The following is a 16,671-nucleotide window of genomic DNA, read 5'->3' as shown; positions in this document are numbered from 1 at the left end:
TGTGAATGATTCTAAAAGGATGACCAAGGAGATCCTTTCTTGTATCATGGACGAATATTTATTCCCCGATTAGTATATCTAAAATAAATGATAAAGAGGTTGTGAAAGCTACACTAAAATTGCAATTTTTAAAATTTGACAACTTTACTTCTTAATTGTATTTTTTACTAATTACTTTGATACCAAATGGCTGTTGATCTGGGCACAGTATCTTCACTTGCAATTGATTCAGGAGTGCTTCTCCTAATGTAATCTAATACAACAGTAATTAAACAGATGACCTGATACTTATGTATGCAGAATAATTTGGACTTGGTTGTAACAAAGGACTCCCTCCTGAATTTCCTCTACTACTAGTGAACCAGCAGTGTTAAAATTGACCATACAATGTATTATTGAAGTTCCACCAATAGTTCATGGTCAATTTGATACCACATAAAAGGATGTTTCCACTAGTGGGAGAGTTTAGGACCAGAGGGCACAGCCTCAGAATAAAAGGATGTAGCTTAGGAAAGGAGACGAGGAGGAATTTCTTTAGTCAGAGGATCTGTGGAACTCATTGCCACAGAGGGCTGTGGAGGCCAAGTCAATGGATATTTTTTAAGGCAGAGAGAATGGGGTAGAGTGAAAGATAGATCAGCCATGATTGAATGTTGGATTAAACTTGATGGGCTGAATGGCCTAATTCTGCACCTAGAATTTATGAAAAGCATTACATTTTTAACAATTTTTTATCAATTTGTTTTGTGCAATTAAGACTTTAGATTGCAACATTGATACCTAACTAACTATTTCTGAGGTACTGTTTGAAAGAACTGCAGATGCTGGAAAAATCGAAGGTAGACAAAAATGCTCTGAGGTACTGTATCCTTTTTGGTTTATTCTCCTCCAAGCTTTAGGAGGAGAATAAGCCAAACGTCCTAGAAGATTTTTACAAAATGCTGGAGTCGCTCAGCGGGACAGGCAGCATCTCTGGATAGAAGGAATGGGTGACACTTCGGGGAGAGCGAGACTTAGAGATATGGAACAGTCAGGTGTGAAAACGACGGATCAAAGCAGATGGTGATTAAGGAAATGTAGAATATTTCATTGATGGCCGAGGGGAAGCTGACAAGGAAGCAAACAACCAATAAAATTAATCAGGACAGTGAAACAAGTCAGAGAACTAGGATGGGGGAGGGACGGAGACAGAGAGAGAGGGAAAGCAAGGGTTACTTGAAGTTAGATAAATCAATATTCATGCCACTGGGTTGAAATGAGTTTGGTGTCTACTTCAGTGCTTTCACTCTAACCCTCTATCAGGGCCAGGTTAATGTGCTACCTCGTTTAACCGCCCACCCCTTGACCAGCCTGGTATGTGACTGAGACTTTGTCCTTTGCAGCTTGTCAAATATTACACCAGTGGCGGTGAGTAACAGCTAGCAACTCCGCTCCGACTGGGAACTCGTCCTCTCTCTCTCTCTCTCTCTCTCGCTTGGATCGGATAGACGGCAATGGCTGCGAGTGTTGAGAAGTCTGCGCTTCATGTCCCAAGTTTAGAAGAGTTTTGCCAAGGTAAAAAAAAAAAACAACCCGTCCTTGCACAGAGCGGGCGAATGCACCGCACGGGACTGCCTGCAATGTCTAATCGTGAGAAGAAAACTCGCTGTGTTGTATTTATGGGGCGATGCAATTTGGATTGTCGAGGGGGTAGAACAGACGCATTAAACGTCCAGGGGGATAAATCTTAGTGTCCTGTGTTAGAAATGCGACCTTTAGACTGTGCTTTTGCAGGCGGCGATGATTGTGGAGTGAGCTATGGTTCTTTCTCTGCTGGTGTCTTTCAAAGACACATAATGTACATACAGGGCGCTATCTGTCAAACCGAGTTGTTTACGAAGTGCTGGAGGAACTCAGCAGGTCAGGCAGCATCTGTGGGAGGGGACAGAGGGTAGATGTGGAGGGAATGGACAGAGCATCTGTGGGAATGGGTAAGGCAAGGCAAGGCAAGGCAACTTTATTTATATAGCACATTTCATACACGAGGCAGACTCAAAGTGCTTCACATAAAGACATGTCATACAATAAATGAAATAATAAAATGAAATAAAATAGAACTAAAAGAAAAGAAAAGCAAAATTAAAAATGCATTATAAAAAGTGCAAAAGTTAAAAGTGCAATGTAGTTAAGATTTAGCTGAAAGCTAAAGTAAACATAAAAGTTTTCAGTCTTGTTTTAAAAGTGGTCAAAGTTGAGGCAAGTCTTAAATCTTCAGGAAGTTTATTCCAGCTATTTGTTGCATAGTAACTAAATCCTGCTTTCCCATGTTTTGTATTTACTCTGGGAATCACTAGCAGATTGGTTTCAGAAGATCTTAGCGGTCTAGAAGGCTTATATAGTGGAAGCATGTCAGTGATATACTTTGGCCCTAAACCATGTAGTGATTTATAGGTGAGCAGCAGGATTTTAAAATCAATTCTCTGACATACAGGAAGCCAATGTAAGGATTTAAGAATTGGTGTAATGTGTTTAAATTTTTTGGTCTTTGTTAGAACTCTAGCAACAGCGTTCTGAACAAGCTGTAGCTGCCTGACAGTTTTTTTCGGAAGACCTGCAAGGAGACCGTTACAGTAATCTAGCCTACTATTAATAAAGGCATGTACAAGTTTTTCTAAGTCTTGAGCTGACATGAGTCCTCTTAAGGCATCTAGTTAAGGGTAAGGCATTTAGTTTAGTAACATCAAAACATAGAAAGCAGGTGCAGGAGTAGGCCATTCGGCCCCCTCGAGCCAGCACCGCCATTCAATATGATCATGGCTGATCATCCAGAATCAGTACCCCTGTTCCTCCTTTTTCCACATATCCCTCAATCCCTTGGTTTGGAGATACAGGGCGGAAAGAGGCCCTTCGGCCCACCGGGTCCGTGCCGACCAGCGATCACACCCGCACTATCCGACACACCAGGGACAGTTTTCAATTTTTAACCAAAGGCCAATCGATCTACAAACCCGTACATCTTGGGAGTGTGGGAAGAAATTGGAGCACCAGGAGAAGACTCAGGCAGGTCACGGGGAGAACGTGCGGACTCCGTACAGACAGGCACCCGTGGTCAGGATCGAACCCGGGTCTCTGGTGCTGAAAGGCAGCAACTCTACCGCTGCGCCACCCTGCCGCCCTGGAATGGACAGGACATCTGTGGGTAGACACAAAATGCTGGGGAAACTCAGCGGGCGAGGCAGCATCTACGGAGAGAGGGAATTGGCGACGGCAATTCCTTCTCTCCATAGATGCTGCCTCACCCGCTGAGTTTCTCCAGCATTTTGTGTCTACCTTCGATTTTACCAGCATCTGCAGTTCTTTCTTAAACACTAGGACATCTGTGGGAATGGACAGGCCCATCCATTCCCAGTACAGGACTTCATTCAGCACTTTGTGTGTTGCTGAAGATCCCGGCATCTGCAGTTCCTTGTATCCCAGGGGGAGTTTAAAGGGTAGTCAGGAATAAACTATAGTGGTGGGTCCCGAGTTCCTAGAAGACCAAATGATGCCAGTGGATCCTTTACCGACCGGGCATTAGCAAGCTAGTTTCTTTTTATTTTTAAATAACATGAATGCTGGCCTCTCAATCGAGGAACTGCAAGTGTGGCATCTGGTAAACTGCAGCACAAGAGACAACTTGCAGGAGATGTGTAAGATTTACTCAGGAATAAAAGAGTATTGAGGTATGGAGGTTCACCAGACTGATTCCTGGGATGTCAGGACTGTCTTATGAAGAAAGACTGGATAGACTTGGTTTATACTCTCTAGAATTTAGGAGATTGAGAGGGGATCTTATAGAAACTTACAAAATTCTTAAGGGGTTGGACAGGCTAGATGCAGGAAGATTGCTCCCGATGTTGGGGAAGTCCAGGACAAGGGGTCACAGCTTAAGGATAAGGGGGAAATCCTTTAAAACCGAGATGAGAAGAACTTTTTTCACACAGAGAGTGGTGAATCTCTGGAACTCTCTGCCACAGAGGGTAGTCGAGGCCAGTTCATTGGCTATATTTAAGAGGGAGTTAGATGTGGCCCTTGTGGCTAAGGGGATCAGAGGGTATGGAGAGAAGGCAGGTACGGGATACTGAGTTGGATGATCAGCCATGATCATATTGAATGGCGGTGCAGGCTCGAAGGGCCGAATGGCCTACTCCTGCACCTAATTTTTATGTTTCTATGTTTCTATGTATGCTTTTGTGGCGACTTCATGCCCACGTGGATTTTCGTACAGCTTGTTACTGCTGGCATCTAGCCAGCAGCCTCACGTGAAGGTCCAGACACAAGAGCTGAATAACAACTCCGAGGTCAGACGCACTAATTAGCCTTATCTGCACATGAGTAGTAATGAGGAGATTTGATGTTAAAAGGCTGTTCTGGAATAAACGTGGCACAAGAGTGTGTTTTCTAGAATTGGGTTTGCATGTAACATCACTTTTTGCTGGGTTCCCGGGCATGCTGGGGTGAGGGGGAATGAGCAGGTGGACCTCATAGCAAAGGAGAGTTTAAGAAGAGAAATAGATATCCATGTATCATTGGGGAGAGTGGAACTGAGAGAAATAATTAAAGAGGGCTTAACAAAAGAATGGCAGAGAGGATGGGAAATGGAAGTCAGGGGTAGACACTACTTTTCTATACAATCTGAAGTTAGGAAAATATGTTTCTGTACATCTCTGTATCAGTTAAACTGTGTAGATTGAGGTTGGGACACTGTGGGTTAAATTACTATTTGTGCATTGTAGGGAAACATGTTTCTGGCTTGTGTGAATGTGGGAGTAATGAGACAGTTAAGCATGTTTTCCTAGAATGTAAAAAGTATAGGGTAGAAAGAAAAGTATTGTTTGTTAGACTGACAGGACTTGGAGTTGAGGCTTTTTCTGTTTTATCTTTGTTTGGACACGGTGAGAAACATCAACTGATATCCAGGGCTGTTCTTCAATTCCTGCAAGTTACAGGACTGTATGTAAGAATTTAGTTCAAACTTTGACCTGTGGAGGGCAGTAATACGCTTAGCAGCGTCTACACTGCCGGAATCCTACAAGAAGAAGAAGCACGTGGCACAAGGTGTTTGGCAAAGCTTGGTGTCGCTAGTCCTTCACTTTGGGTCGGAGAGATTTAGTGGATTCACCTCTTTAGATTGGAAACACACATTTGGTTTGGATACAGCTCCATCCAAGATGGCAAGATAATGTAGAGAATTGTGGATTCGGCCCAGACCAGCATGCAAATCAATCTCTCTTCCATTGGTTCCATCTACACTTCATGCTGCCTCGGCAAGGCCACCAGCATGATCAAGGACGTGTCTCACCCCGGTCACTCCCTCCTCTCCCCTCTCTCAGCTCTTATCAGGCAACTGAACCACCCTACCACCAACTCGAGAGCGGACCGGACCTCCCACCTACCTCATTGGAGACCCTCGGACCAACTTTAATCGGACTTTACTGGACTTTATCTTGCACCATACATTATTCCCTTTATCCTGTATCTGTGCACTGTGGACAACTCGACTGCAATCATGTGTAGTCTCTCTGCTGACTAGATAGCATGTAACCAAAATAATTTCATTGTAACTTGGTACATGTGACGATGAACTAAACTAAACTAAACTAAGTTTGAAGGATGCAAATGCAAATGCAGTGAACTGAACTGAACTGGGAAAGTTGTTTGAGGTAAAATGTGCCTTTTTCACCAACTTCTGTTTGTCTTTCAGTGTTACGGGATGGGTTGAAGAGTAACTTTGCTGAGGTTCAGGTGTCGGTGGTGGACTGTCCCGATCTTACACAGGCACCCTACACATTTGCTGCAGCAGGTTAAGTACTGTTCCTGTCGATAATGTTTAAAAAATAAAATCCTGAACTTTTAACTGCAGGATGCAGATTCAGTAATTGAAACTTAATAAAAAGCCCTGTCCCACGGTACGAGTTCATTCCAAGAGTTCTCCCGAGTTTACCCTGATTCGAACTCAGAGATTTACGGTAATGGCCACTCGTCGGTACTCGGGGCTCTCGTGGACATTTTTCATCATGTTGAAAAATCTTCACGAGTCTTCCCGTGCTTACCGGCCGTTAGCAAGTCTTCCCGAGTACCTTCCGTTAGCGCTAAGAGACGTCCCCGAGCTCCGACGTACCCGCTATGTTCATTCTCCGTGCTTACCATGAGTTTGATTTTTTTTAAACTCGGGAGAGCTCTTGGAATGAACTTGCACTGTGGGACAGGGTTTTAATAATAATAATACACTTTATTGTCACTGTAAATACATGAGATGAGTCCTTTAGTATGCGTGATGCATTCCGCAGGCAACGAGAGCTGTATATCTCTTCCAGGGCAGGCAGGTGTGTGTTGGTGATCTTCTGGGCTGTAGAAGGGTCTCGACCTGAAACGTCGCCTATTTCCTTCGCTCCATAGATGCTGCCTCACCCGCTGAGTTTCTCCAGCATTGTTGTCTCCCTTCTGGGCAGCATTGATGACTCTCTGCAGAATAGTTACTGACTCTCTGCAGAAAACTTACCCGATAGTAAAAGGCTTGGATAGAGTGGATGTGGAGAGGAAGTTTCCAACAGTGGGAGAGTCTAGAACCTGCGGTCTTAGCCTCAGAATTAAAGGACGTTTCTTTAGGATGGAGATAAGGACTTTCTTTACTCAAATCTGTGGAATTCTTTGCCACCGAAGGCTGTGGAGACCTTTTTAAGGCAGAGATAGACAGATTCTTGATTAGTACGGGTGTCAGGGTTATGGGGAGAAGGCAAGAGAATGGGGTTAGGAGGAAGAGAAAGATCAGCCATGATTGAATGGCGGAGTGGACCTGATGGGTGAATGGCCTAATTCTGCTACTATCACTTATGACCTTATGAACAAATTACTGATGAGTCCTACAGTTGATGAGACAACTTTGGTCCGAAGAAGGGTCCCGATCCGAAACCTCACCTATCCAAATTCTGAAATCTGTCGGTATCATCTGTTATCTAACATTCTAAGGTTATGTTATTTGGTGATGTCGTTTAAATTCTGCTCTGCTTAATTTAGTTTACACCGAGTCTGCACCGACCAGCGATCCCCGCGCATTAACACCGTCCTACACACACTCGGGACAATTTTTACAATGATACCAAGCCAATTAACCTACAAACCGGTACGTCTTTGTAGTGTGGGAGGAAACCAAAGATCACGGAGAAACCCAATGCAGTCACGGGGAGAACGTACAAACCCCCTACAGACAAGCACCCTTAGCCAGGATCGAACCTGGGCCTCTGGCGCTGTAGGCACTGTAAGGCAGCAACTCCACTGCTGCACCACCAAATTGCCCCTTTTTCACAATTTGTTGTGTTCTTTTGTACCTGATGTACAGATTTAAAACATAATTCTGCTAACCATGTTTCTCAAAATGATGCATTGTTGCTGCAATACATGCATCAATACATGCGTCACATGCATCAATACACGCATCACATGCTCTTGGATATGTTGAACAGTTGTTGGTTAATCATTGCCACCCGTGTGAGTAAACAGATTTTAATAAGATGAGGAGGAATTTCTGTGGCCAGAGGGTGGTGAATCTTTGGAATTCATTGCCACAGATGGCTGTGGAGGCCGTCAATGGATATTTTTATGGTGGAGAACTGGAGATTGAAAGATTCTTGATTAGTATGGGTGTCAGGGGTCAATGGCAGAATCAATTTTTAAGGCAGAGCTAGATAGATTGTTGATTAGTAAGGGTGTCGGGGGTTACGCGGAGAATGGGGTTGGGAGGGAGAGATAGATCAGCCACGATTGAATGGCGGAGTAGACTTAATGGTCTAATTCTGCTCCTATCACTTATGAACTTATAATTAAATAAAAAAGGCAATATTTTATGTACAATAACACCCTATATAGTACAATGGACAATGGAGGACCTGGCGCGGGGGGAACTTTGTAACTTTGTAAGTGCCCTTTATGGGTGACTATTTGCCTACCTTGCAAAGAATTTGCAAGAAAAGAATTTCACCGTGACTTGCCACATGCGACAACAAAGTATTCATTCATTTATTAATTCATTCATTCAATATGAAAAGAAGAAGTTACCATTTCAGTCCAGCAATTCATTGGAACCGAGAAAAGATGGGGATTAAAATAAGTTTGAAGTTGTATAGACAGACACGGAGGGAGACACGGGAATTCAATTCAATTCAATAGACAGACACGGAGGGAGACACGGGAAGGAGAGAAGACAGAGCGTGGGAGGCATTAAATGGAAAATTGGAGATGTAATTAGGGGAAAGAGAACGCTAAAGACTTTAGTAAGTAACAAAAAATTCTGGAAGAAGTGTGAATATGAGGATGAATCGAATTGGGAATTACTTGGTTTAGTTTAGAGATACAGCGTTGAAATAGGCCTTTTGGCCCACCGGGTCCGCACCTACCAGCAATCTCCGCACACTAACACTATCCTTGGGACAACTAGGACGTTTTTTACACTTACACCCAGCCAATTAACCTACAAACCTGTACGTCTTTGGAGTGTGGGAGGAAACCGAAGAAGCAAGTGGATGACCTCCGGTTCGTCCGAGAAACGGAGTCGTTCCTCGACAAGTCTTACAGTACGATTGTTACACCTAAGGTACTGGAAGAGAGAAGGTGGGAGACAGTGAGAACGGGAGGGAAGCATGGAATGCCAACATCCCCGGGTGTTGTACCTCTTGTGAACAGGTTCACCCACTTAGAAGCTGTCGGGACAGAAGAGGTGTTTACACTGGGCGGCGGACTGGCTTGTGATGCGAATAGGGCTGTTGAGCCAAAACCAAAAAGGCCTAAGGCAGGCAACGCCATTGTAGTAGGAGACTCCATTGTGAGAGGTACGGACAGGGGTTTCTGCGGCAACAGACGGGATGCGAGGATGGTGTGCTGCCTTCCTGGTGCCAGGATCCAGGATGTCACGGACAGAGTGCAGAAAATCCTCAAGGGCGAAGGTGAACATCCGGAAGTGGTAGTGCATGTCGGCACAAACGATGTCGGAAAGAAGGGGATGAATATTCTGCAGCGTGACTTTAGAGAGCTCGGAAAAATGCTGAAAAGCAGGACCTCCAGGGTTGTTATCTCCGGTTTGCTTCCAGTTCCTCGTGCTGGCGAGAGCAGGAACAGGGAGATACGGGACCTGAACGTGTGGCTGAGGAACTGGTGCACGGGGCAGGGATTTAGATTCTTAGATCACTGGGATCTGTTTTGGGGTAAGGGGGAACTGTACAAAAGGGACGGATTGCATCTTAACAGGTGTGGGACCAGCATTCTGGCAGGCAGGTTTGCCACTGCTACACGGGTGGTTTTAAACTGAATAAGGGGGGTGGGGTGTCGAATGGGCTAGTGGAGGAGGGAGTTAAAGGGAAAGGGTTTCTTAAATGTGTGAGCGTAGAGACAGAGGGGTGTAAAATGAGGGTAGAAGCAATAGGTAGCAAGGTGAAAAGTAAAAGTGGCAGGCCGGAAAATCCAGGGCAAAAATCAAAAAAGGCCACTTTTCAACAAAATTGTATAAGGGGTAAGAGTGTTGTAAAAACAAGCCTGAAGGCTTTGTGTCTCAATGCAAGGAGCATTCGTAATAAGGTGGATGAGTTGAATGTGCAGATAGCTATTAATGACTATGATATAGTTGGGATCACGGAGACATGGCTCCAGGGTGACCAAGGCTGGGAGCTGAACATCCAGGGATATTCAATATTCAGGAGGGATAGAGAGAAAGGAAAAGGAGGTGGGGTAGCGTTGCTGATTAGAGAGGAGATTAACGCAATGGAAAGGAAGGACATTAGTTTGCAGGATGTGGAATCGGTATGGGTAGAGCTGCGAAACACTAAGGGGCAGAAAACGCTGGTGGGTGTTGTGTACAGGCCACCTAACAGTAGTAGTGAAGTTGGAGATGGTATCAAACAGGAAATTAGAAATGCGTGCGACAAAGGCAAAACCGTTATAATGGGTGACTTCAATCTACATATAGATTGGGTGAATCAAATTGGCAGGGGTGCTGAGGAAGAGGATTTTTTGGAATGTATGCGGGATAGTTATCTAAATCAACATGTAGAGGAACCAACGAGAGAGCAGGCTATTTTAGACTGGGTATTGAGTAATGAGGAAGGGTTAGTTAACAGTCTTGTTGTACGTGCCCCCTTGGGCAAGAGTGACCATAATATGGTTGAGTTCTTCATTAGGATGGAGAGTGACATTGTTAATTCAGAAACAATGGTTCTGAACTTAAAGAAAGGTAACTTTGAGGGTATGAGACGTGAATTGGCCAAGATTGACTGGCAATTAATTCTAAAAGGGTTGACGGTGGATATGCAATGGAAGACATTTAAAGACTGCATGGATGAACTACAAAAATTGTTCATCCCAGTTTGGCAAAAGAATAAATCAGGGAAGGTAGTACATCCGTGGATAACAAGGGAAATCAGGGATAGTATCAAAGCGAAGGATGATGCGTACAAATTAGCCAGAAAAAGCAGCATACCGGAGGACTGGGAGAAATTCAGAGACCAGCAGAGGAGGACAAAGGGCTTAATTAGGAAAGGAAAAATAGATTATGAAAGAAAACTGGCAGGGAACATAAAAACTGACTGCAAAAGTTTTTATAGATATGTGAAAAGAAAGAGATTAGTTAAAACAAATGTAGGTCCCTTGCAGTCAGAAACGGGTGAGTTGATCATGGGGAACAAGGATATGGCGGACCAATTGAATAACTACTTTGGTTCCGTCTTCACTAAGGAAGACATAAATAATCTGCCGGAAATAGCAGGGGACCGCGGGTCAAAGGAGTTGGAGGAATTGAGTGAAATCCGGGTTAGCCGGGAAGTGGTGTTGGGTAAATTAAATGGATTAAAGGCCGATAAATCCCCAGGGCCAGATAGGCTGCATCCCAGAGTACTTAAGGAAGTAGCTCCAGAAATAGTGGATGCATTAGTAATAATCTTTCAAAACTCTTTAGATTCTGGAGTAGTTCCTGAGGATTGGTGGGTAGCAAACGTAACCCCACTTTTTAAGAAGGGAGGGAGAGAGAAAACGGGGAATTACAGACCAGTTAGTCTAACATCGGTAGTGGGGAAACTGCTAGAGTCAGTTATTAAAGATGGGATAGCAGCACATTTGGAAAGTGGTGAAATCATTGGACAAAGTCAGCATGGATTTACAAAAGGTAAATCATGTCTGACGAATCTTATAGAATTTTTCGAGGATGTAACTAGTAGCGTGGATAGGGGAGAACCAGTGGATGTGGTGTATCTGGACTTCCAGAAGGCTTTCGACAAGGTCCCACATAAGAGATTAGTTTACAAACTTAAAGCACACGGCATTGGGGGTTCAGTATTGATGTGGATAGAGAACTGGCTGGCAAACAGGAAGCAAAGAGTAGGAGTAAACGGGTCCTTTTCACAATGGCAGGCAGTGACTAGTGGGGTACCGCAAGGCTCAGTGCTGGGACCCCAGCTATTTACAATATATATTAATGATCTGGATGAGGGAATTGAAGGCAATATCTCCAAGTTTGCGGATGACACGAAGCTGGGGGGCAGTGTTAGCTGTGAGGAGGATGCTAGGAGACTGCAAGGTGACTTGGATAGGCTGGGTGAGTGGGCAAATGTTTGGCAGATGCAGTATAATGTGGATAAATGTGAGGTTATCCATTTTGGTGGCAAAAACAGGAAAGCAGACTATTATCTAAATGGTGGCCGACTAGGAAAAGGGGAGATGCAGCGAGACCTGGGTGTCATGGTACACCAGTCATTGAAAGTGGGCATGCAGGTGCAGCAGGCAGTGAAGAAAGCGAATGGTATGTTAGCTTTCATAGCAAAAGGATTTGAGTATAGGAGCAGGGAGGTTCTACTGCAGTTGTACAGGGTCTTGGTGAGACCACACCTGGAGTATTGCGTACAGTTTTGGTCTCCAAATCTGAGGAAGGACATTATTGCCATAGAGGGAGTGCAGAGAAGGTTCACCAGACTGATTCCTGGGATGTCAGGACTGTCTTATGAAGAAAGACTGGATAGACTTGGTTTATACTCTCTAGAATTTAGGAGATTGAGAGGGGATCTTATAGAAACGTACAAAATTCTTAAGGGGTTGGACAGGCTAGATGCAGGAAGATTGCTCCCGATGTTGGGGAAGTCCAGGACAAGGGGTCACAGCTTAAGGATAAGGGGGAAATCCTTTAAAACCGAGATGAGAAGAACTTTTTTCACACAGAGAGTGGTGAATCTCTGGAACTCCCTGCCACAGAGGGTAGTCGAGGCCAGTTCATTGGCTATATTTAAGAGGGAGTTAGATGTGGCCCTTGTGGCTAAGGGGATCAGAGGGTATGGAGAGAAGGCAGGTACGGGATACTGAGTTGGATGATCAGCCATGATCATATTGAATGGCGGTGCAGGCTCGAAGGGCCGAATGGCCTACTCCTGCACCTAATTTCTATGTTTCTATGTTTCTATCTCGGAGAAAACCCACGCAGGTCACGGGGAGAACGTACAAACTCCATACAGACAAGCACCCGTAGTCAGGATCGAACCTGGGTCTATGGCGCTGTAAGGCAGCAGCTCTACCGCTGCACCACCGTGCCGCCCTTCAAGTGTTCCCTTTTTAAAAAGCTGGAAAAATGAAATGTACTTTGCTGAGCAAAGGGTAATTGAAAAAGCGATAGAAATGTGCCTTTGATAATGAGCAAAGAAATAAGTAGGATGTTATGTAAAGGAGGTTGTTCCAGAGGATGAGGCAGAGTGGCTGAAAGAGTTGGCACCAATGTAGAGCAGCTGATGAGATATTGATTTATTGAATTAATGGATAATGGTGGAGGATGCAACTCGGGGAGAAGGTCACTTAGCACTTACAGTGGTACGTGTTGGTACCAAATCTAATGAATGTGGGGCTGCAAGTGCAGTGCGAAAGAAATCCACTTTGTGTTTCATGCATTAAATAGATCCCCAGTACTGGTTCCATTGAGGTCACTAATGGACAATGCTGACCTGAGTTGATCTCTTACATCTTTTTTACACATTAACTTTTGCACTGCACTAAAATTATTTCTGTAACTGTTCTTGAACGTTGGAATTAGCAATGTGTTACCGTGAACGATTAACCTGTTGAATTTTTGGATGTAAACCAATAGTTTAGTTTAGTTTAGAGATACAGCTCTGAAACAGGCCCTTTGGCCCACCGAGTCCGCACCGACCAGCGATCCCCGCACATTAACACTATCCTACACACACTAGGGACAATTTACACTTATGCCAAGCCAATTGACCTACACACCTGTACGTCTTTGGAGTGTGGGAGGAAACTGAAGCAGTAGGCCTTTTGGGCCACCGGGTCCGCACCGGCCAGCGATCCCCGCACACAAACACTATCCTTTGGACAACTAGGACACTTTTTACACTTACACCAAGCCTATTAACTTGCAAACCTGTACGTCTTTGGAGTGTGGGAGGAAACTGAAGATCTCGGAGAAAATCCACGCAGGTCACAGGGACAACATACAAAGTCTGTACAGACAGCACCTGTAGTCAGGATCGAACCCGGGTCTCTGGCGCTGTAAGGCAGCAACTCTACCGCTAAGCCACCGTGCTAGAGTGTGTTTCTATTTTGCAGGTCTATGTGGGAATCCCCGAATTGCGGATGTTGGTGGGGTTCCTCACCTCGTACCCCTTCCACAAACCGACAAGGTTCGGATGATTTCATTTTAGTTAACCTTTCTCTAGGACATCGGCAATTGGTGACCCAATCTACTGATTCTAACCACTGTACGGAATACCTTCACCACACTTGCCAAGCAATACACCTTACCCGAAATGTCAGAGTAACTCAGCGGGCCAGGCAGCATCTCTGGAGAAATGGAACAGGTGACGTTTCGGGTCGAGACCCTTTCTTCGCACTGAGAGTCGGGGGAGAGGGAAACGAGAGATATAGAAGGTACATAGAACAAATGAATGAAAGATATGCAACGTTTCGGGTCCGGATCCATCTTCAGGCTGAAGAAGGGCTTCGACCCGAAACGTCTCCTATACCTGTTCTCCAGCGATGCTGCCTGACCCACTGAGTTACTCCAGCATTTTGTTTTCTACCACAAAGCGATTTGATGTACTATAAAAGACATCTCTAGTTGGCGGGATGTAACTGATGGAGGAATAAAGCAACACGTTTGTATTCAGTGTTGAAGTGTATTTATTATAATCGGATCAAGGTGAGGATATATTTATATACTTTTGTTTCTGCTTACAGATCTACAATCTCAATAATATTGCTGAGGAGGTGGAGTTGCCCAGTGCCTTCATCCTTGGAGCAGGAGCTGCATCATTTAAAGCTGTTGGTGTGAATGCTGAGGTACAGATCACAAGCACTGTCCCCGAATCAGATTAGAAACCGCTTGCAGTATCAATATGTGCCACGGAGATCAGTGAATAGAAAGTACAATACGTAAACAGGTTGCTTCGGCCCCCGAAGTATTTTGTGTCTTCAATGTGATTAAATGCTCCAGTGGCTTGGTACTTCATTACATTATATGGTGTGCAACTGTACCAGACAGACCAGAACACTATCGATTACCCATATTAACTTCTGTGGGTATTGGTTTTTGCCTGACTACCTCAGCTACCCAGAATAGGGCGGCACTGTGGCGCAGCGGTAGTCATTGCCTTACAGCATCAGAGACCCGGGTTCGATCCTGACTACGGGTGCTGTCTGTACGGAGTTTATACGTTCTCCCCGCGATCTTTGGTTTTCTCCCACGCTCCAAAGACGTGCAGGTTTCTAGGTTAATTGGCTTGGTATAAATGTAAATTGTCCCTAGTGTGTGTAGGACAGTGTTAATGTGCGGGGATCGCTGGTTGGCATGGACTCAGAGGGCCGAAGGGCATGTTTCCGTGCTTAATCTCTATACTAAACTGAAAACATGAGAAGGTGATAAAAGAATGATTGGCTGAAATGCCAGTTTTTGTGCGATATCTATAAACTAAAAACTAAACTAAAATATAATATGAAGATAGACACAAAATGCTGGAGTAATTCAGCGGGTCAGGCAGCATCTCTGGAGAAAAGGAATAGGTAACGTTTTGGTTCAAGACCCTTCATCGGACTCAGTCTCGATCCGAAACCTCACCGATTCCTTTTCTCCAGAGATGCTGCCTGACCCGCTGAGTTACTCCAGCTTTTTGTGTCTTTCGGTGAAACCAGCATCTGCAGTTCCTTCTTGCACTAAAATGTAACTCTCCTGATGTAACATGAAAGACGTTTTTAATATGTATATGTTTTTTTTGTGTGTTTTGCTCCAGCTTATGCCCAATGTTTTTACCAAAGGAGATGGCAAACCGGAGGTGAATCATAGCTACAGTGCCAAGATAGACCCAGTCACTGGGGGATGTGTCCTGGAGAAATATGGTGAAAAGTATAATAGCTGTGATTTTGCATTGCTGGCCAACTTGTACATCAGTGAGGGGAGGCCTGGAAAGGTGAATGAATCTAACTGAATATAACCCTTACATGGCTTATGTTTCATGTTGATGAATCTTTAACATATTAAAACATGTTACTTTTTATTCACTTGTGGCCTGCGGACACTACTGACAATGCCAGGACTATCCCAGATTCTGGGACGGCAGAACTAACTGTTGAGCCTTCCCGAGGTATCGTGGGTCATAGCCTCAGAATAAAAGGATGTACCGTTAGGTTAGTTTAGTTTAGAGATACATCGTGGAAACAGGCCCTTCGGCCCACCGAGTCCACACCGACCAGCGATCCCAGCACATTAACCACAACCCTACACACTGGGGACAATTTACACTTATACCAAGCCCATTAACCTACAAACCTGTACGTCTCTGGAGTGTGGGAGGAAACCGAAGACCTTGGTGGAGACCAACGCAGTCACGGGGAGAACGCACAAACTCCGTACAGGCAGCACCTGAAGCGAGGATCGAACGCGGGTCTCCGCCTCTGCAAGCACTGTAAGGCAGCAACCTCTACCACTGCGCCACCGTGCCGGCGTTTGTGGCTAATGTTACACAGCACAATCGCAGTGCTTGTATTTAAAATACATTTTAGTGGGTTTATAATGGGACTTTAACAAATTGATTTTTGACTTGTGTAAGAAAGAACTGCAGATGCTGGTTTAAATCGAAGGCAGACACAAAATGCTGGAGTAACTCAGCAGGTGAGGCAGCATCTCTGGAGAGAAGGAATGGGCGACATTTCGGGGTTGAGACCTGAAACGTCGCCCATTCCTACTCTCCAGAGATGCTGCCTCACCCGCTGAGTTACTCCACCATTTTGTGTCTACCTTTGATTTTTTTTCGACTTGTGGAAAGACCAGACTAATATTTCCGTTGATTAGGTTGTTGAGGTAAGGAGCTGCAGACGGACAGGACCGACTAATTTTGTGACCTGCATGAGGGAAGCACTTGGAAAGCACTTTGGAGCCAAACCTGTGGGAGTGGGAGGAACTTTCCTGATCCAGAAAGGAAAAGCCAAGATTCATGTTATGGTGAGTACCACACATTTAGTCTGCCCCACTGAAATTATGTATCGAGATAGAACCTAGAACAGTACAGCGAAAGAACAGGCCCTTCGGCCTACAATGCCTGTGTCGAACATGACTCCAAGACCCTCAATGTCTACCCACGCATTACCCATATCCCTCCATACCCTGCATATTTATATGAAGTA

The 16,671-nt window shown here is 44.7% G+C and overlaps 1 protein-coding gene across 3 annotated transcripts in view; it reads left to right on the top strand.

Annotated features, from left to right (window-relative positions):
* Nucleotides 1–16,671, top strand: part of c28h11orf54 (chromosome 28 C11orf54 homolog) — a 37,320-nt gene that overhangs the window by 15,688 nt on the left and 4,961 nt on the right. Inside the window, exons 1-7 of one of the 3 annotated variants that reach the window (XM_033046157.1) lie at nt 743–859; nt 1,383–1,554; nt 5,723–5,821; nt 13,603–13,676; nt 14,233–14,334; nt 15,282–15,458; nt 16,340–16,489. In XM_033046157.1, the coding sequence (XP_032902048.1) occupies nt 1,494–1,554; nt 5,723–5,821; nt 13,603–13,676; nt 14,233–14,334; nt 15,282–15,458; nt 16,340–16,489 (663 nt within the window). In that variant the 5' untranslated portion in view covers nt 743–859; nt 1,383–1,493. Of the gene's footprint in view, nt 1–742; nt 860–1,258; nt 1,555–5,722; nt 5,822–13,602; nt 13,677–14,232; nt 14,335–15,281; nt 15,459–16,339; nt 16,490–16,671 lie in introns of those variants that run through there. The other 2 variants (XM_033046156.1, XM_033046155.1) reach the window with 2 other exon arrangements.

The sequence above is a fragment of the Amblyraja radiata genome, chromosome 28, assembly GCF_010909765.2.
Source record: "Amblyraja radiata isolate CabotCenter1 chromosome 28, sAmbRad1.1.pri, whole genome shotgun sequence".
Classification (NCBI taxonomy): Eukaryota; Metazoa; Chordata; class Chondrichthyes; order Rajiformes; family Rajidae; genus Amblyraja; species Amblyraja radiata.
The sequence above is the reverse complement of the archived record's forward strand: the minus strand, read 5'-3'. Positions and strand labels throughout refer to the sequence as shown.